General features: G+C 37.7%; 2 protein-coding genes across 2 annotated transcripts in view; one reads left to right on the plus strand and one right to left on the minus strand.

Annotated features, from left to right (window-relative positions):
* The window catches only part of LOC113019255 (receptor-type tyrosine-protein phosphatase H-like), a 423,637-nt gene that overhangs the window by 394,061 nt on the left and 7,905 nt on the right, over positions 1-21,671 (minus strand).
* LOC113019292 (testisin-like) lies at positions 6,028-8,033 on the plus strand. Its single transcript, XM_026162901.1, has 7 exons — positions 6,028-6,263; positions 6,406-6,426; positions 6,620-6,782; positions 7,049-7,317; positions 7,406-7,551; positions 7,629-7,871; positions 7,967-8,033. Exons 1-6 carry the CDS (start codon positions 6,209-6,211, stop codon positions 7,857-7,859), a joined length of 885 nt encoding a protein of 294 aa, XP_026018686.1. The 5' UTR covers positions 6,028-6,208; the 3' UTR covers positions 7,860-7,871; positions 7,967-8,033.

The following is a 21,671-nucleotide window of genomic DNA, read 5'->3' on the forward strand; positions in this document are numbered from 1 at the left end:
AAAGTGCTGATTATGTACATTTTTTTCTCCAAATAGCACCAAAAATGTTAGCTAATCCTGGCTATATTTAGTTATTTTCCTATTCTGGTTGAACTGGGCTTTCTTTGCATTTGCTGTGCACAGCAGACGTCCAGTGAACAAGTTAGAAGGATTTTGTCTGTCAATGGTCAACAGCCCATATTCAGTTACAATATATTTATGAAGTGATTACAACTCAGCCTTTTACTGAGTTGAAAATTGTGTTTCACAATGAAGAAGTAAAATAACACACACACACACACACAAATGTATATATATAAAAATGCTCCCTCGCCCCTGCGGGCAGTCTTTATCCTTCAAGCTCAGGTCCTCTACCAGAGGCCTGGGAGCTTGAGAGTCCTGCGTAGTATCTTAGCTGTTCCAAGGACTGCGCTCTCCTGGACAGAGATCTCGGATGTTCTTCATGGGATCTGCTGAAGCCACTCGCCTAGCTTGGGAGTCACTGCACCTAGTGCTCTGATTACCACTGGGACCACCGTCACCTTCACCCTCCACATCTTCTCAAGCTCTTCTCTGAGCCCTTGGTAATTCTGCAGCTTCTTGTGTTACTTCTTCCTGATGTTGCTGTCATTCAGTATCGCTATGTCAATCACTACAGCCATCTTCCTCTGCTTGTCCAACACTACTATGTCCAGCTGGATAGCAATCACCATTTTGTCCATCTGTATCTGGAAGTCCCACAGGATCTTAGCTCGGTCATTCTCAGCCACCCTAGGGAGTTTCTCCCATTTTGACCTCAGGACTTCGAAGCCATACTCGGCACAGATGTTTCTGTATACTATTCTGGCCACTTGGTTATGGCGTTCCATGTATGCCTTGCCTGCTAGCATCTTGCACCCTGCTGTTATGTGCTGGATTGTCTCAGGGGCATCTTTACACAGCCTGCACCTTGGGTCTTGCCTGGTGTGATAGACCCCAGCCTCTATGGATCTTGTGTTCAGAGCTTGTTCCTGTGCTGCCATGATTAGCGCCTCTGTGCTTTATTTCAGTCCAGCTTTGTCCAGCCACTGGTAGGATTTATGTATGTCAGTTACTTCCTCTGTTCTTCCATGATGGTTCCCCCTCCTCTTCCTTTTTCTTGGGTTTCTGCTGCCTGAGGTATTCGCTGATCACAGGGTCTGTTGGGGCCATCTTACTGATGTATACATGGATGTTTGTTGTCTCATCCTGGACTGTGGTGCTGACACTCACTAGTCCCCGGCTTCCTTCCTTGTGCTTACCATACAGCCTCAGGATGCTGGACTTGGGGTGAAACCCTTCATGTATGGCCAGGAGCTTCTTTGTCTTGATTTCAGTGGCTTCTATCTCCTCCTTTGACCAGCTTATTATGCCAGCAGGGTACCTGGCCATGGGCAGGGTGTAGGTGTTGATAGCCCTTATTCTTACCATTCAGCTGACTCCTCAAGACTTACCTGACCCTCTTCAGGTACTTGGTGGTTGCAGCTTTCCTAGCGGGCTCCTCGTCGTTCCCATTTGCCTGTGGGATTCCCAGGTACTTGTAGCTGTCCTCAATGTCTGCAATGTTGCCTTTTGGTAGTTCAAGCCCCCTCAGTTTTTCCCTCTCTTTGGTATCATCCAACTACACTTCTCCAATCTGAATAGTCATTCCGATGTCACTGCTGTATATCCTGGTGGTGTGGCTCAATAAATCGATTGTCTCATTCACTCTTGGCATACAGCTTGATGTCATCCATGTAGAGAACATGGCTGATGACTGCTCCATTCCAAAGTAGACAGTCTTTTTGATGATATCACTGAGGGGGCTCAGGCCTTTGCAGAACAGTAGTGGGGACAGTGCATCTCCTTGGTAGATCCCACACTTGATGGTGACTTATGTAGAAATATAACAGAAATATAAAGAACTGCTAAAAAAGCAAGCAGAAAAGCAAGAATAATGAGATGAACTCGCAAAAAGTTGTAAGGTCTAAAAGGTGTAGACTTAAAGTGCAGCACAAAGCTTCTTCAGATAGATGATAAAATAGCACAGAAAAATATCTACAGAAACTGTGCCTGAAAAAGGAAAAAAAAAGTTGAGTTGATTGGAGGTGTGGTGCTTGTATTTGGAAGATTTTGCTGTGAACAGCCAACATGCAGTCAAATAGAAGGCAGGAGAATAAATCGGCTGTTCTCCACAGAACCATCGAAGCTGTACTCTGAGTGGCAGGGGAACAATATGAGAACAGCATCTCAGACTCGACCAGACTGAGCAATACTGGAAGAGCATAAGGGAGAAGGAAGCAGGACAGAACAGTAATGCTTGGTGGCTAGTGGATCTACTAGCAGACCACAGCAACCTCCCTGAACAGAGTCTAGTGTGGACAAATGTCGAATGAAACACATAAAATTGTATGCAAACTAATACATACATACATACATACATATAAATACATAGAATCAGAATTAAACCCCTACAACATTACAAAGACACCTAATCCCCACATTTATCGCCTGTCTGCATGTATGAGGACATGATAACAATCCACCCTCCCTAACCATCATCTGGTGACTGCTATTTTTAATTATAATGACCAAATCCAGTGATTTATATCATGAGCTGTCTTTTGCAGGAACAAGATGAATAACTCAACTAGCTGATGCCAGACTGTAGTGTTTTTTGTTTTGTTTTGGTGTTTTTTTTTAGACTTTTCTTTTAGATAAGTCATACAGTACTCTCAGAAAGTGTTTTCCCCCTAACATTTTGTCACATTTTGTCATGGGAAGCTCATCATACAATTGTGTAAATTCTTTTTTACATTCTACACTTAGAATGCCCCAGGGACAAATTAAATTTTCCATTTTCAATTCAATTTATTTATACAGCACCAATTCACAACAACAGTCACCTCAAGGCACTTTATATTGTAAGGTAGACCCTAGAATAATACATACAGACAAAAAAAAACATCAACAATCATATGACCCACTATGAGGAAGCACCTTGGTGACAGTGGGGAGGAACATCTCCCTTTTTATGAAGCGCCTTGAGGCGACTTTTGTTGTTATTTGGCACTATATAAATAAAATTGAATTGAATTGAATTAACAGGAAGAAACCTCCAGCAGAACCAGCCTCAGGGAGAGGCGGCCATCTGCCGCAAGCGGCTGGGGTGAGAGAAGGAAGACAGAACAAAAGACATGCTGTGGAAGAGATTAATAACAAGTATGTTTCAATGCAGAGAGGTCTATTAACACATAGTGAGTGAGAAAGGTGACTGAAGAAGAAATACTCAGTGCATCATGGGAATGCCCCAGCACCCTAGACCTATTGCAGCATAACTAAGGGAGGATTCAGGGTCACCTGATCCAGCCCTAACTATATGCTTTTTAAAAAGGAAAGTTTTAAGCCTAATCTTAAAAGTACAGATAGTGTCTGTCTCCCAAATCCAAACTGGATGCTGGTTCCACAGAAGGGGGGCCTGAAAACTAAAGGCTCTGCCTCTACTTTTAAATACTCTACGAACAACAAGCCTGCAGTGCGAGAGCAAAGTGCTCTAGGTGATACGGTATTCACTATTTTGGATTAATTGAAGGCTTTTCAGGGAGTTTTTATGACATCCTGATCATAATGAATTACAGTAGTCCAGCCTAGAAGTAATAATTGCATGAATTAGTTTTTCAGCGTGATTCTGAGACAGGATATTTCTAATTTTAGTGAGATTGTACAAATGGAAGAAAGCAGTTCTACATATTTGTTTAATTGAAGGTGCATATCCTGGTCAAAAATAACTCCAAGGTTCCTCACAGTGTTACTGGAGGCCAAGGTAATGCCATTCAGAGTGATGATGATGCTGCCCAGGGGAAGCATGTATAATATAAACAGAATTGGTCCTAGCACGGAACCCTGTGGAACTCCATAATTAACCTTAGTGTGTGAAGAGGACTCTCCATTTACATGTATAAATTAGAGTCTATTAGATAGATATGATACAAACCACTGCAGTGCAGTACTTGTAATACTCTATTGCTGTAATGCTCTAATCACTCTAATGGAATATTATGGTCGACAGGATCTAATGGTATCGAACACTGAAGAAGATTTGTAACATTTGTAACCTTCACTAAAGCTGTTTCTGTGCTGTGATGGGCTCTGAAACCTGACTTAAACTCTTCAAATAGGTCAGCCCTCTGCAGATGATCTGTTAGCTGTTTTATAACTACTTTCTCAAGAATTTCTGAGAAAAGCAAGGTTGGAGATTGGCCTATAATTAGCTAAGACTGCTGGGCCAAGAGATGGCCTCATAAGATGGCCTTATAAGTTCCAGTTGAACTACTGCCAGCTTGAAGGCCTGTGGTACATATCTAATTATTAGAGACTGGTTGGAGTAATTAATTGTGGGACTTCTTAGAGCAGTCTTGTAGCAATGGGCTCTAAAAGACATGTTGATGGTTTGGAGGAAGTAATTACTGCAATTAACTCAGACAGAACAATTGGAGAAAAAGACTCTAAATAAATGGTACTGAAAGGAGCTGTAGATAACACTACATGTGTGAGATGATAATGAGTAATTTTTTTCTCTAAAAATTACTCTTAAAATTAAAATTCTCTTAAAATTTTATTTGTGAAGAAGTACATGAAGTCATTACTAGCTAACGTTAAAGGAATGGTTGATAGGCCAAATTTTCAGTTTTGGGTTGGTGAATGGTCTGGCCTGCAGGCAGGGCAGTTCAGCACCTCGACTCGTCTTCTGCAAAGGTATGCCTTTGTAATCAGTGCAGTTTGTGGTTAAACATTGTCTTGCTAAAATATGCAAGGCCTTTTTTTAAAAAAATATGCCATCTGGATGGGAGCATATGTGTATATACTTTTCAGCATTAATTGTGTTTTTTCCAGATGTGAAAGTCACCAGTTCCATTAAACTGAGTGCTGACAACAAACCAGCAATTGAGAAATTTTTTTTTTCTTTTTTATGGTAGATTTCTTTAGTTTAAGACCTTCATTCTGGGCCTGTGGTACATTTAGAGCTCCAGATTTACCTTAATAATGTCTCTTTGCGTTTCTACATTCAGTTTCTGATCATTCTTAACAGGTTTTAATTAGTTGAAGAACATTCCTATAACACAATGCTTTCACTGTTATGCTGACTTGTATTGAGCAGCTGATTATTGATGCCACACTCATCATGGTAGAACTGAGACCAAACATCTGACCACTGCCATAAATCTAAGATATGCTGGAGTGTTGCACTGAGATTGTTTACAGGATTTCTGAAGCTTAGTTGGAATGATCACCAGGTTCTTTGTTACTTCGAGAAGCCTATCAGACTACTTTCGTTGGCCATTGTGGCCATTCTTTATAGCCTTAGCAGATCTGTTGGTTGATATTGTGAATGTCTCAGAGCTCTGCAGAAAGTTGCTTCAGTCTCACGGTGCATTTGGCTTGGTTATCTTACAAAATATTTTAACATGGTTATAGCTGTATAAATCTTTGATTTCAGGCAGTTTAGAATATCAGAGGTGACTTTTTAAAAAAGTATTTTATAAACATCTATAGATATTATGTTTCTGTTTTGTAACCATGAAGTATGGAATGATTCATGACGAGGCAAAAAATTAACAGGAACAATTTTAGTGTTAGGGTGTAAAGGGAATTAGTCATAATGTTTTCTGAATGTGATGTAAATAGTTGTCACATCATGACAACATGATACTGGATAGTCATTAAAACACATGACAAAACCAGTAAATATTTTGTCACTGAAATATCATTTTATGTCGATATAGTAAACTGACTGACTTGTACAGAATTTCACCACAATCTCAGCAGATGACGCTGACTCAGTCTTTGGATATTTTACATATTTAATCTCCTTATTTGGTTCACAATCCACAGGGAGGTTTTTCGATGACTTTGAGAACATTAATGTGGAAAGAAGTACAGAACTGTAAAAAGGGCAGAAGTCTGTAACAAAAACTACTGCCAATATTCGTGTTTATTACAAATATGACATATAAAGAAAATTATATATATTTTTTAAATTGCACTGTGGTCTTTAAATCTTTGTCCCAGAAATTAAAGGTAGAAGGAAATGCTTCAGTTTTCTGGCGGTGGGATGTGCACATGGGCAGGGCAAACATAGTGGCAGGTGACACTCTGCTTATATATTTGCCACTCACTGCTAGCTGGGTGACAAGTACAAAAGAGGGACACACAAGAACTGTGAATTTACACAATGGCGTTGAGGCAGTGGACTCATTTATTTGCTTTGGTGAGCCTCCTGGCAGCAGGTAAGTCAGGCTTATGCCAACATGTGCATGCAACATAAATGTTTTGACTTAAAATATAAATGCAAATATATATTTTCACTTAAAACCTTTTAAAATTGTCTCCTCTCATGAACAACACTGATCCTGTTGTGTTTCTTTCCAGAATCAAATGCTCAGCCTGATGGTAGGTAAAACAACAGTTTCTCTGATTAAAAAAACAAATCATTAATTCAAATTTATTATTTTTTAATATTAATTATGTATTTTAAAATAAAAAAATTAACCGGGATCCAGATAAAAACAGAAAAAATGTTTTCCGTGTTCCTACAATGATTTATGTTGCTTCTGAAGTTTGATCCTGCTGATCTTTGTTTCAGTATGTGGCACTGCTCCACTCAACGGCAGGATAGTCGGAGGTGAAGATGCTCCACCTGGATACTGGCCGTGGCAGGTCAGCGTGCAGCTACGTGGTAAACATTTTTGTGGCGGTTCCCTCATCAACAAAGAGTGGGTGATGTCTGCTGCTCACTGCTTCTCTGGGTGAGTAACACAAACATCTGTTTAATCTTTATACCTAAACTGATCCAGCTAGAACAGGACTTTGACTAACATTTGTCTAAAAGGCAAATACCAGATTGGAAATTCTAAAAATTATGTAATTCCTGAAACATTTCATGAACATAAATGTTGAAAAACTGACCCAAGCTTTCTTACTCTTCCAGCTCAAATGCAGCATAATGACAAATGTTTACAGTACATTTTTTTGTCAAAACGTCTATATTTTCTTTTCATTTCTATAACTTTAGTTCAAGTCCTTCTGGGTGGACGGTTTCTCTTGGTCTTCAGAGCCTGCAGGGTGCAAATCCAAATAAGGTGTCCAGAAATGTTGTCAAAATCATTTTGCACCCAAACTATGACAGTAAGACCTACGACAACGACATCACTCTGCTCAGACTCTCCTCACCAGTCAGATTCACTGACTACATCAGACCTGTGTGCCTGGCAGCGAGTGGCAGTGTGTTCAACAATGGCACTGATAGCTGGGTGACTGGCTGGGGTGCAGTCAAGGAGGGAGGTGAGGCTGTTGTTGGTGTTTCAGTGTTCATGTGTTCTGTGGTTCATTGGTTTGTGTGTAAACAGCTCCTCGTCTTGCATCCCATCAGTGGCCTTACCCTTCCCTCAAACGCTGCAAGAAGTGGAGGTGCCAGTTGTGGGAAACAGACAGTGTAACTGCCTGAATGGAGTGGGCACAGTCACAGACAACATGATCTGTGCTGGTGTTCTGGCAGGAGGCAAAGACTCATGTCAGGTAGGCTTCATCATCTCATTTGGTTACATAACCAGGTGTTTCAAAGATTCTCAGATGTGTCCTCTTTATCTCTACAGGGAGACTCAGGAGGTCCAATGGTGAGTAAACAGGGCTCTGTTTGGGTCCAGTCTGGAATTGTAAGTTTTGGTTTTGGTTGTGCTCAGCCCAATCTGCCAGGAGTCTACTCCAGAGTGTCCCATTACCAGTCCTGGATCAAGTCCCGCATTCGCTCTAATAGGCCAGGATTTGTGCAGTTCATCTCCAGCGGGCTGGATCCTGACAGCAGCTACACCTGTCCTGGTCTCTAACAAGACTCTTAAGTGAGTCTGAATATGAATGGAAAAAATAAATATATATATAGCTTTCAGACTGTGCTTGGATCTCACTGATTATGAATCCTGTTTTACATCCACAGGGACATAAGAGCAGAGTCTACATGGTTCCAAGTTGCTGTCGTAACAATCACTGGACGTAAACTGAGCCATGCAGATGTTGACATCTTTACCAAAACCTGAAGATTTGGGTCATTCTTTCAGGAGATTGTTAGTGAAACATCATCTCCTGCAGCACTTTTGACAAGATTTCACCAGATTACTGAGTTTCCTTATTGCTGTCTTTTGCTGTCCTCGTTATCTCCATGTTCCTGTTGTTATGGTTTGTTGTTGTTGGAGGTTGAATTAGTTTGTTATTACAAATGACCAACAGATGCTAACAATCTTCATTAGCACCCATTTATATTTATTTAATGTACTAATGATGCTCAGATCAAAATGAAGAAACTAATTCATATAACCTGATTATTTTGTAATATTTTGGTATGTTTCTGTGAACTAATTATACATAAATATGTCTGTTCTGTGCATTCTCATGCTGTTGTCTAAATATAAATGGTATGATTATGTAAATTTAAAAGTAAATTTAAGAACTAAATTTAAATGCAATTCTAATTACATATAGAATATAATAAACATTCATTAAGCAGAAAAATGATTTTGTTTTTGACATCATTCAAAAGTAAATATTATATATATTATTTATTTGTGAACAATTTGCATCATAAGTGACAATTTTAACAAATCACGGGTGCTTTTTTCACAAGCTAAATCAGTTTGAGCATATATATTTAATTTCACACAAAGGTATATTAAAACATACAATGTCCGTGAAAATATAAACAGAAAATTTTAAATTTAGATGTGCAGTCATGAGCATATTCTTGATAAGCTATTTTAAATTTCATTCTATAATACATCACAATCACAATCTCTTCATCACTCCATCTTCTCGAGTAGTTACATTAAACCTTCAGTCTATTTTATTTAAGGATCCAAATTATAAGAATTATACATCAGATATCAATTCCTGATGACTTCTATTGTTGACTCCTTAAAGAAAAATGTGTCTGCTTGTTATATTTCGCCTTCAGGTACCTGTGTGATCTAAGCAGATAATTAACAATTGCATTTTTCTGCTCAGACAGACACTAAAAAACTATCCACATACCTAAATGCACCGAGTTTCTGCCATGTGATTGGCTGATTAGATATTTGCATTAACAAGCAGCTGAAGTGGTGTACCTGTGAAGTGCATGGTCAGTGTATGTCACAGTCTGGCTACAGACTCATTTTTTCTCAGTTGCAATGTATATACTAAACTGCATTTAACATCTCACGATACACTACAGATACTCCTGCAGTGCAGTCATGTTTTAGAGTCACTGTGGTAATTGTGCTTTTAATGCTTTTAATTACCCGTCTAATAATCACCCTCTACATCAGCCCATATACAACATTCACAAATTACGTGAGAACGCAAATGGACTGAGGGAAACAGAAGCTTAAATACACAGTACAATGACGAGGAAACAGAAAATACATGCGGAACAGAGCTGAGACAAATTAGACATGACGACACCAGGGAACCAAAACTAAACACACTGAGCATGGAACACAAGACCTTCACAATAGAACAGGAAATGAATGAATGACTGACACATGAGTTTGACAGAGGAGTGGAGGAAAGGCAGACGAAAGGGAGCAAGGGAACATGAGGGAGAGAGAGGAGACATGATGGGCTCAGGAAACATAGAATGGAAAAGAAGGAGGGAGACAAGACGCAACGGCTCATACAAACACATAAACACAGACACAGAGAGAGAGGCAAAGACACAAGGGGAAACCTAACAACCCAAGAACTAAACAGGGAGTATAAAGAAATTCAAAACAGAACAACTAAGACTATAAATGAACCTGAACATAAACCATAATACAAAATATCACTAGAATAGAAGAAACTCAACATGATGGGTGAAAAGGACCCAGAACCATGACATTTTTAACATTCCCAAGTCATCAGAGGGCTATTTTCTCACACAAAAACAACAATTATAATATCACACATTTAGAAGAGATGCAAACTAAATAAGATCTGAAGTGTAGTTAAGATGTAATAGTTTGCATAGTAGTTTAAAACCAAAATATTGCTCATAGACAAATAGTTTTTCATTGGGTGCATAAAAGATTAAGTGCAGGGTTAATACTAGGCATTTACATTGTGCCGATGGAGCTCTTGGAGTGCAGTGGCATTGACGTATATGCTGTCTGGCGTCTCGTATATGTTCTCACATATATCCTCATAAATGTTCTCTTCATTCGTGTCTTTTGGTTGCAGACTGTCCATAATGCACTGGTGCAGGAAAATGTACTGGGACTGAAAAGGAAATACCAGACGTTTTTGGTTATTTGAAATGCAGAACTACTGCCTGTAAAGATCATAATATATTATGATATATTATGATCTTTACAGGCAGTAGTTCTGCCCTAACCCCTAACCCTAACCATAAAATATTCTGCAGTAGATCAAAAACGAAACATTAAGTCATTAATCAACATCTGAACATTACCTGATGCTGCTGAAGTGAGACAGAGCAAAGTTACAGGGGTTTTATTAGAGACACAGCTAAGCATTTTGCAATTTTGGATGATTTTAAAAAGTTTAAATTTGTTCAGTAGCCTATTGAACAGCAGAAATGAGTCTTTCTTTTCGGAAGCAAGTGAAAGGGAAAAAAAAGCAGTGGCCAACAGCGCTGTAAACAACGGTAGCCTTGTGCATAATAAGCAAGCGAATAATGCAGAAAAAAGATTTTTAGATGGGAAACTGTTCTTGGAGAGAGACAGCGAACTCTGCATGAAGTGTGATTTTATCGTGGTGGGAGCAAAACAGCAAAACTAATTCATGACGATGTTTACGTGAAGCGAAATGTGAAGCGTAGTTTGGATCTTCATTTGCTGCTGGTTCAGTCAATATTGTTTGGAGAGAGATAAAAACCTGCAGCTTCTGAATCTAGCGCAAAAAGGGCGTAAATACAAATCGCGGATCCGCCGACGGAGGGGAATCAGTGAGCTGTCAGCTTTCAGCCCCGACCCTGCCCATGCCGTCGGGTGAGAGATCTCACTGCTTCTGATCTGTCGACGGGTCCGCGCTTTGTGTTTGTGTCTTTGTGCAGAATCCGTGTACCTGCTTTCATTTACTGTTTTAGCTGTTTGGTGATTGTTGAAATTTTGTGAGGTTTAACCTGAGATTCTGGCATTTCGGGAAAAATATAATTAGTATTAAAAATCGATTTAGGGTTTTAATGAATTGATTTTACGTTATCCAAGCCCACCTCTACAGCAAAACACTTGATTGAAATTTTATTATAGTCCTGTTTGTGACATTCTGGACAGTATTTGTCTTTGTGTCTATGTCTACATCTTTTTAAGTAAGAGAGCTAAAAAAAAATTTTTCATAAAACAAAGCTTGTTGGACCTTTTTGTTTATTAAAAGAATTGGAATGCTTTATTTTTGAAACTGTGCTGCAATGTTGAAAGAAAGCTATAAAATCCCAGGCAAGGAAAGTCGCCTTCATGTTTTTCTGTTTTTTCCTCAGTTACTTTAACACAAAGGCATCTGCTGTGATGCTTACACTTTTGATAAATTCTCGCAAGTGTCAGCTTTCTTTTTATAGATATAAAAATATGTACTGATATGTGATCAGAATTATAATATTTCTGACTGAGGCAAAATTTCTCAGATTCAAATCGAATCGAACCGTGGATCGAATCAATTCGGGACCATGTGAATTGGAATCAAATCGCCCTATTTTACTGTAACATGTACAATGAACAAACTGGGCATTAAAGATTTTTTAAAAATATTTTAAGGAGTCATCTGCTGGTTAATGTGTACAAAATTTGAAAACAGAAATTGAACAATAGAAAAAAATCTTTCAAACTCATATTTTAAGATGAAAGGATGGACAATAAGGACCTCAATTTAAAACAAACAAACAAACAAAAAAACAACTGCATATCTTATGATGAATAAAGTGCTGTCTGTGTGTTGTGTCACCAGCTGTGACTATAAAGAAATACATTAGCTAATTAAGGAAGTGGTGGCTCAATCAGAAGCAGTTTAACACAGTTACCTCTGTCTGCACCATGTACGGTCGGCTCAGTCTCATCTTGTGTACGAAGGCATTGATGCCGACTGCTTGTTCTTTCTCCAGCTGCTGAAGCAGCACATCCAGGGAAATGATAGTGCCAGTTCTCCCGACTCCAGCACTAAGAGAGACACAAACGTCATAATAAGATAGCAAAAGGTTTTTAAGGTCACATAGAAAGCTCTCATCACTGTGTCTGTGCCAAAGTTATTATAGTTAACAAAAACTAAACTAGAACCTATAACTAGATGTGAAAACAATGTGGAAAACAATACTGTACACAACAACAACAAGCTTCAATAAAATTATAGAGGAAATGTCTTTAATTATAGTCTTTGTCCCTTTGGTCAAATTTGTCATCACAGCCTGCTCAGTAAGGCTTTAGTGCACGTGTTTGCAATTTGTAATGTAATATCTGCTCAATGCTTTTAAAAATATACCCCTGACAAATACCCTAAATGTTATAATTATTAAAAAAACAACAACACACAAACTAATGAAAGCTTAAATAAAACGGAACATTTCAAAACAGTAAAAACCAAAGTGAAACTAGTAAATGCAAAATGAAACTAAAGTGAGCTGAAAACAAGACATCAAGACAGAAAGAAAAATGGATTAGAAAACACAAAACCTGAATGACACTGTTAGTCACAAAAGACTTTTAATCACAGACAGGAGTGTTTGGGAATGTGATACCAACCCTTCACCTGCTCCTAATACGCTGCCTCGAAACATCACATTATATTTTTACAGTATCAGTCAGACACTATCCATGCTGTGTCTCTATAAAGTCTCACATATAGTAGAGTTTATATGTGAGTACGTAGTAATTTATAATGTTGTGGTTAATTGAATGCCTCCTCTGCAGATCCCAGAAGAGGTCTGACTATAACTGTAACACAGCATGTTGTATTCTACAAAGTCACTGGAGCACAATTGTGTCGTTGGTGGTATTTATATTTATGAGAATGATCCCAATTTGTTTCAGTGAGTTTTCATAATCTTACAGGATTGAAGGCCACAGAAGGAAAGAAGTAAATATTAGGATGAACTAGTTGCTCCTAACTGAAGATCTTTAAACTCAGCACTTACACAAAAAATGACCTTTAATAAATTATGATTTAATATTAGTAAATTCTTTATGCTGACCAAATTTATGGTCTCCAGCTTTTATGTCACTTCTTCTTAATCTAATGTGAATGAGACTAAAGAAAGCGTGCCTGACAAAACAAAAAGCCCAAAACACCTGGATTTAACCAAGCAAATAGTCTATAGCTTTCCCATTCATACTTACTGCAGTAATCAGTAATAATGTTTAATAATTTTGGCAACCAATAGCTTATTTAACCCTAACCCTGAAGTAGCATCTTATTTATTAAGCGGTTATTTAGGAAGACATATCCTGTAGTAATGAAAAATATGTTAGTCCATTTCAGAAAGGTCAAATTACTGGCCTCCATCAAGCAAAGAAATATAATTGCTGAAACTCCTAAAATGGGTTAAGACATTTCTAAAGCATTAAAAAAAAATTATAATATAATAAAATCTAAAAATTAATATTAAAATCTGGAGAGAAAGTAATGAGCCATCATCTTTTGAGAGTAAATATGGTTGCAAAATATTCTTGAATGATTGTGATTTGAGCTCAGTTAAATTTAATTTGAGCTCAGTTTGGTGAAACCAAATCATAAAAAACAAAACAAAATACAAAACTATTTGACTTGCTTTCACCACTCAGTTCAAAAAACAGCAGCCGTGTGTGTGTGTGTGTGTGTGTGTGTGTGTGTGTGTGTGTGTGTGTCTGTGGGGTCATTAGTGATAATTCAATAGGATAGGCACCATCAATGTTGAAAACTATAAATATGTTTTAGAGCAACACTTTCAGATAAATATCCCAGAGGTCCTGCAAGTGGCCCTTTTACCTTCTTTTACTTTACTTTTATTACTTTTAATAGGCCATTTGGAGGATCTCTTGGAACTTAGGACTGTTAGGTTGAAATTGTTAAATGTTGTCATTGTGTTACTTAAATTTGTACGCCTTGCCTTAAATTGTATGATCAAAGACATTCTTCTGTTTCTGTTACCATCCCCAGCCTGTTGAATGGTGAGGGAGGTAATTAGCTGTAGTGTTTAACTGTAGAGACATCCTATGTGAAAATTCTCTGTCCTTATTTAGTGAATATGTTTTACTTCCTGCCATTTATGTCCTCACCTGTATATGGTAAACCGTTGGAAGAAGCTAAGCCAGATAAAGGGGTGAGGGGAGATGACCCTTTGTGATCAGCAGGACGTCACATAAACACACACACACACACACACACACACACACACACACACACACACACACACACACACACACACACATATACACAGGCTTGTATATGCACACACACACATGCACACACACACACACAGTGCCTTAGTTTTATGACGCACCACAGGGTGGTTTTACAATGGGTGTTTGTGAAACTGTGGGTGCTGGTTCTTTGGAGTCGTTTGCTATAGCATGTGAAAACCGGTTGAGCTGTTCTGCCTTGCATTCTTCATGGGTGATAAGTCTGAACTAGCGGGCCTGCTGAAGCGCAGACTCAACAAGGACCATTCACTTTTATAGTTTAGCTACTCAGTTCTCTTAGATGTTTATAGGCTCTTAAAAGAAGAGGGGCGATGTCCCAACTTTATTGACTTGTGTTGCTGCCATCAAATTTAAAATGAGCTGATATTTATTGTTGGAATTTGGGTTGTAAGTGATGTGAGTTTACCTAAGTTTGTTGACAAGATCATCTAAATGTTTAATGACATATGTCTGAATACAGACAGTGGAAAAATGTCAGTCTTAGTTTTACTGGATCTCAGTGCAGCATTTGATACAGTTGACCACAACTTATTACTCAAACGACTGGAGAACTGGGCAGGTCTTTCAGGAACTGTACTAAACTGGTTCAAAACATACTTAGAAAACAGGAAATACTTTGTATCAATAGGTAACTTCACATCTGAGCAGACAAGTATCACATGTGGAGTTCCCCAAGGTTCCATCTTGGGACCCCTTCTGTTTAACATTTACAGGCTCCCACTGGCACAGATTATAAAGAACAACAAAATAAACTACCACAGCTATGCAGATGACACACAAATATATATCACAATGTCACCAGGAGACCAAGGCCCTGTACAGGCTCTTGGTAAATGCATCGAGGAAATTAATGACTGGTTGTGCCACAATTTTCTCCAGCTAAACAAAAACAAAACTGAGGTAATAGTCTTTGGCGCCAAAGAAAAACGATTACAGGTCACCAGAGAACTTCAATCTATACATCTAAAAACCACAAACCAGGCGAGAAATTTGGGTGTAGTGATGGATGCAGACCTAAACTTAGAGAAACACATTAAGACAATAACAAAGTCAGCTTACTATCACCTCAAGAATATTTCAAGGATAAAAGATCTGATGTCTCAACAGGACCTGGAAAAACTAGTCCATGCGTTCATCTTTAGCAGGCTTGATTACTGTAACAGCATCTTTACAGGTCTACCTAAAAAATCAGTCAGACAACTACAGCTCATTCAGAACTCTGCTGCTCGAGTCCTCACTAAGACCAAAAAAGTGGACCACATCAGTCCAGCTCTGAGGTCTTTACACTGGCTGCCTGTCCGTCAGAGGATAGACTTTAAAGTTCTGATGCTGGTCTATAAAGCTCTGAATGGTTTAGGACCAAAATACATCAGTGACTTCCTGACCCAGTATGAACCTTCCAGATCCCTCAGGTCATCTGGATCCGGTCTTTTATCAGTTTCCAGAGTCAGAACCAGACACGGAGAAGCTGCATTCAGCTTTTATGCTCCTTATATCTGGAACAAACTCCCAGAAAGCCTCAGATCAGCTGAAACACTCAGTTTATTTAAATCCAGGTTGAAGACTCACCTATTCTCAGCTGCATTTGAATAAAGCACCAAATCCACACTTTTAAGCTTAAATTTCAAAACTTACATTTAACTACTGATTTTATCTACTGTTCTGATTTTATCTGTTTTGATTTTATATACTGTTTTGTTTGTTTGTTAATTAGTTTGTTTGTTTGCTTGTTTTAATCAATTTTAAATCATGCTTTTTATTTGTTTTTGTTTCTAATGTCTCTGTAAAGCACTTTGAATCACCTTGTTGTTGAATTGTGCTATACAAATAAACTTGCCTTGCCTTGCCTAAAGTAAAGGTGGTCCAGTATTAGAGTGTGTGACTTTAGCTGGGTGGATATTGTATAAAAGCAACCCTGCACCCATGTAAAAGGAAACACTTATTTCATACCTGGAGTGAACCACAGTTGGTGCTTTGCCCCCTTCTCTCTCTATGTGCTGTCTCACCAGTCCTCTGAACTGGATCAGGATCTCTGTGCACTCTGGGACTCCATGATCAGGCCAGGCAGTAAAGTGGAAATGTTTAACTGTCTGTTCTTCTGAGGTTTTTCTCTGTGAGGAACATTCATATACAGTTACTTTAGGCCTATGTCTTGATATACAGCATAATATTTTAGGTATCAATCAACCATTATTCTTTTAAAAGCATCATTAACAGTTAAAGCCTTCAGTGTTTTCTATTCATGTTTTCTAGCCTTACTTAGTACCATCTACACACACACTCAGAAGATATAAGTAAGTTTTTATACATCTTTCAGGTTGAATTCTCTCAGCGTCCAGTTGGTCTCCTGTTGCTCAGATCTCATGGTGACCAACAGCTCTCCATAAAGGCATGACTTGCTGTCTGCAGGCCAGTATTGTTCACACTTGGTCTAGAAAAATGAGCAAAAAGCAAAAAAAATACACATACAAAATGTATTTTAATCATAGATCTTGATCTGTTCTTTGTGAAGTAACATGTTTCCTCCTGACAACAACTTCCTTAAAAGACCATCAATAAAACATTTTAAGATTTTCCTGAAGACTTACCCGCCCTCCTTCAATGCAGTTGGTTACCATAACGATCCTCTTAACTCTTTGTTCCCAAATCATTCTCCAGAAATCATTAACAGTAGAGGGCAGAGGGCCCTGAGTGGCAATGTACTCTCTGTTACTGCTGTAGCCCTGAAAAGCAGTGGACAAAGTTAATATGTAGACTAATTTAGCTTGTATATCTTCTGCTCGTTATAGAAATGAAAAAAGAAAGCTCATGAAATCGCACAAAGGTGCTTGTTTATATGCTTTCTGTATGGTGTAGTTATAAAGAGATCTTCACTGAACTTTATCTTAATGTAACACTTACCGGCATGTAATTGGCATTGATATAGTCTGAAATTCCATCAGGATCTGATGTAGTGAGCTTCACACGACACCAGTCATCTAATATGAGAAAACAGGTGATTTAACTCCAGTGCACCTCCAGTAGTCCTGACATAGACTGCTAGACTGAGCTCACAACAGCACGGTTCAACAGTCAGAGGAGAGACTCACATGGCAAGACGTTATTGAAACGATTCTTCGCTTTGTTTTCAGGTAGAATAGCAGTCTTTCGTGTCTGGTCTGTTCCAGCAGGAGCGAGGCACTGCATGAACGTAGCAGATAACAAAGCATGAAACTGAGATACTGGCCATCGTAAAATGAATAAAATGGTAAGAAATAAAACAGTAAAGACACAAAAACAGGAACACACAGAAGCAGAAGAGGAAAAAAAATCTTGATCTTTTTATGCACCTCATATTCCTCGCTGAAGCCTCTGTTCTCGTCCAAACTCAGCTGATGGAAGTGGTCCGGAAACTTTGCAGAGGGAATAGATCTAAAAAGAAATAAATAAATACATAAATAAATAAAACATAAAAAAAGTAGAATTAATCTTAGCTTTGTTTTGACCTAATGAAATAATACAGATTATACAATAGTACTTGCCATTAATGATCGTCTCTCAAACGTATTCATTAATTTTGCCTTAATTAATGTTTTTTCTTCATTGTGGGTAATTGTCATTGTAAAAAAACACTTACTTGCTCTGTGTGTTTGGTACTTTGGATCCACCAATGAATGAAGACTTCTTTCTGCTGCAGGATCAAAACATTAAATATGATAAATGTCTTGATTTAATTTACTTTATTCTTGTCAGTGAATTGAGACCCACCTAATAATATCTGGTCTTTTGAGGAAAATTAAGACAACCAGAGCAACCAGGAGACCAAAAAGAAGCACACCAAATACGGACCCTGCAATAACTCCTAAAGGGAGCAAAAGCATAGTTAAAATGCAACAAAGTTAAAAAGTTTAGAGCTTTATTTTACACTTGAGTGAAATGAAACGATTTGTAATCAAGTCAAAGTTGAAAATACTGTATGTTGTTATGATTACAAGCAGTAACATGGTAATGTAGTTACTTTTACTCACCCCTTGGATCAGTTTGGCAGTAAAACACATGCGGTTCAGAACTCCTCACCCCAGACAGTGAAGTTACAGACACCTTATATTTTTTGGCAGGTTGGAATCCATCGATTATGATCTCAGTTTCAGGACTAGCTACTGTGTGAGTCTTTCCAGCCACATTCACCTCCGCATTGGTCCACTCGCCCTCTGGAACTGTCCATTTAATAAGAACAGAGTATGCAGCTGCCCAGTACTCACAGTGAGCATTTAGATTAGGAGGAACTGAGTAAAACAAGAAAAAGGTTTTACAGTCAAAACTAAAGCAGAAAATATATGACTTATAGTAAGTATAATTAAACTTTTTATACTATAAAACAGAGTCTATGAAAAGTGCATCATTTTAAAATTTGTTCTCAAATAGAAAGATTATTTGCTTTACTTTTAATTCAAAGCAGTACCCTACAGTTTAAAAAGTTTATTATAATTTTTGGGATTTTCATATAAAAACTAGAAAATAAAGACCTCAACATTGACACATTAGATATTGAAAGAATTACTCATTTTCTGTTTTAACCTTTTTAATTTCTTGAGCTAATTCATCAGAATGAATTCTTCAGTTAGTAATAAAATGATAGTTAGTTAAAGCTCATATATTAATACTGAATCATATTATGTAACTGTGTTAACCTGTGGTATGTAGGTATGTTAACAAAATTATTTTTCTGCAATAAACTTTTTTAAGATTAAAAATTGAATGCAAGGGTGAAAACTAAAAATTAAAAATTAAATTAAATAAATTCACAGATAACCTTTCTGTAACCAATATGAGTGAATACTTTATGATCTTAAAAACTAATTTACAGATTAAAAATATGCTAGTCCTTCAAATGGTTTCTGTTGTACTCACGAATTGTTAATTTGTGTTCACACTGCAGGAAAACTCTGGAAGACTTTTCATAGACAAGAGAGATGTTATAGGTGGCACCAGGGTAAAGTCCAGTAAACGACACATTTTCACGTCCATCACTGACATGAACGTTAGATCCATTATAGGCGCTTCCGTTCGAGAACAAGCCTTCAATCTTTGCTTTGATTGATGAGTTGGTAACTTTCCAGTCTGCACTGGCACAGTCTATGGCTGAAATAGAGGAGAAAACAGTTATATGCATGAACCTGCTTCTTCTTTTTTACACAACTCATTGAAAAGAGACAAGAAAAAGTTATAAAAAGTCGAACAGAGATAATTTTTTTACCTGTTACAGTGAAATTCGTATAAGGAGTGCTCCTGAGTCCAGCGAACACTGTGGTTAAGTTGAAATCATACTGTGTTCCAGGATGAAGAGATGTCACTACTTTTCTGATTGTATCTGAAGACCTGTCTGACACACTATCTGACACACCACCATTGATTTGAAGCTCGTATTGCCAGGCTTTATTCATGTTCTCCCACTCTAGAGTTATGCTGTTAGCAAATCGTTCAGTCACACTGATCCAAGGCACCACTGGTGGAACTGAAAAAACACAAACAAAACTCAGAAGTGGAATTTGTTCATCTTTTTCTTTTAAAATGAAATAGCTACATGTGACTGTGTAACATACAGGAGTATAGAGCTAGTTCAGTTAACACAAGCTTTTACATACTTAAGCCTGAATAGGTGTGTGAGCTAAATGGCTCAGCATCAATGTATGTTTCCAATCAGGTGATCAGATCAGTCAAAATTCAATAAATAAAAAATAACAACATATACTAATAATATGATAATTATATAGTTATTATATAAAATATTATAATTAAGCATGCTGCTTGCTAAGAGGACACCATTCATGTTTGTTGCTCTATTACAAGCACAAGCCTATCATAAGGGTTAGATGCACACTTCCTTCTGCTCTGAGATAGTGGAACCTGGATGGATAAATGGCACTGCAGGCCAGAAGGAAAATATAGAAATTTGACTTGGACTTATATTGTCCATTTAAATATATTGTATCACAAGGAAAACAAACAGTTTAAAAAAAACCACTTGATTACATACCTGTCGGTGCACTAAAGTTGTACACAGCAAATCCAGCATGTCCAAATTAACACTGTCGGATTTGATTTCAACACTATTAAAGTGTCTATATGGGTCCACACCAGAGAGTGTTAATTTAACTCTTTTTGGAGAGTTGGTACGTTAACTCTGATTTAGTGTTAAACACCAAATCTGTCTGGAGTTGATAATTTAACACTTGGTGTTAAGAGTTTATATATTAACTCTCAAAGAGTATTTTAGTTTAACTACGTAAGAGTTATCTTCTAATTCATTCTAAAAAGCGGGAATTTTACTGTTCTGAACTTCTAGAAATTTCTTTTGGAAATAAACATTTACTAAAAAGATGCAATGGTTTTTGAAAAACATTTATTCTGAACTGTGCACCACAATTTCAAAACATTTTCTGAAAGATGTAACAGTATACATGTTCTCACTTTTATTAGAATTTTGTTTATCAAAAGGTCTGACATGGTAAATGCAAATAACAGCATTCTCATCACTTATTTCTTCAATACAATATGCATGTCCTTCATTCATCCCTTTGTGGAACTTCAACGCACTTCTGCTCTCCCCCATATTCCATCTTCACAAGCATATCCTGTGCGGAGATTGAATAAAAATTAGTTGACACTAATTAACGGCACAAATAATCCAGTAAACAATTGCAGCACAGTAAAAAAAAAAAAAAGGAATCCTCTTTGAGCCATTACTTGTGTAAAGTATTTTCCCAAAAGACAAGGACACAGGCAACAGGTAATACTGAACTAAATGTAAAACCTCAACCTTTTTCATTTTTACCTAAACCGTGTGCACAAAACTCTGGAGGGATCTATGCTAACGTAGAACCCAGTCAGGGCGCCTGCTACTGCTTTTTGCTCGTTTTTTTTTTTTTTTTTTATGGGCGATCGTTTTCAGGCTTCAAGTAGCACCATTATACCAACATTTCACATTCTAGACATTGTTTTAGGTGTATTTGACCAAACGTTTGACTGAAAATTCACATGCAAGCTTTTTTCAAGGCTGTGGTATTTGCCCGCAAACAATACCTTTCAGCTAGCTAAAACAGAATATTATGCTATCAGCGAGCAACGTGGCTAATGCCTTTCACACAGCTTTGTCTCAACTCCAAAGAGCCACAGAAGTAAAGGCTAATAACAATTGAAACAATCTTTGAAAAAATGACTTACCAAGCATGGCAAACAACTCAAATATGTAGAGCAAAATGTTCTGAAACGGCTACACTTCAGCTTCGATTGGAGCCGTGCTGA

Source organism: Astatotilapia calliptera, chromosome 3 (genome assembly GCF_900246225.1).
Source record: "Astatotilapia calliptera chromosome 3, fAstCal1.2, whole genome shotgun sequence".
Classification (NCBI taxonomy): domain Eukaryota; kingdom Metazoa; phylum Chordata; class Actinopteri; order Cichliformes; family Cichlidae; genus Astatotilapia; species Astatotilapia calliptera.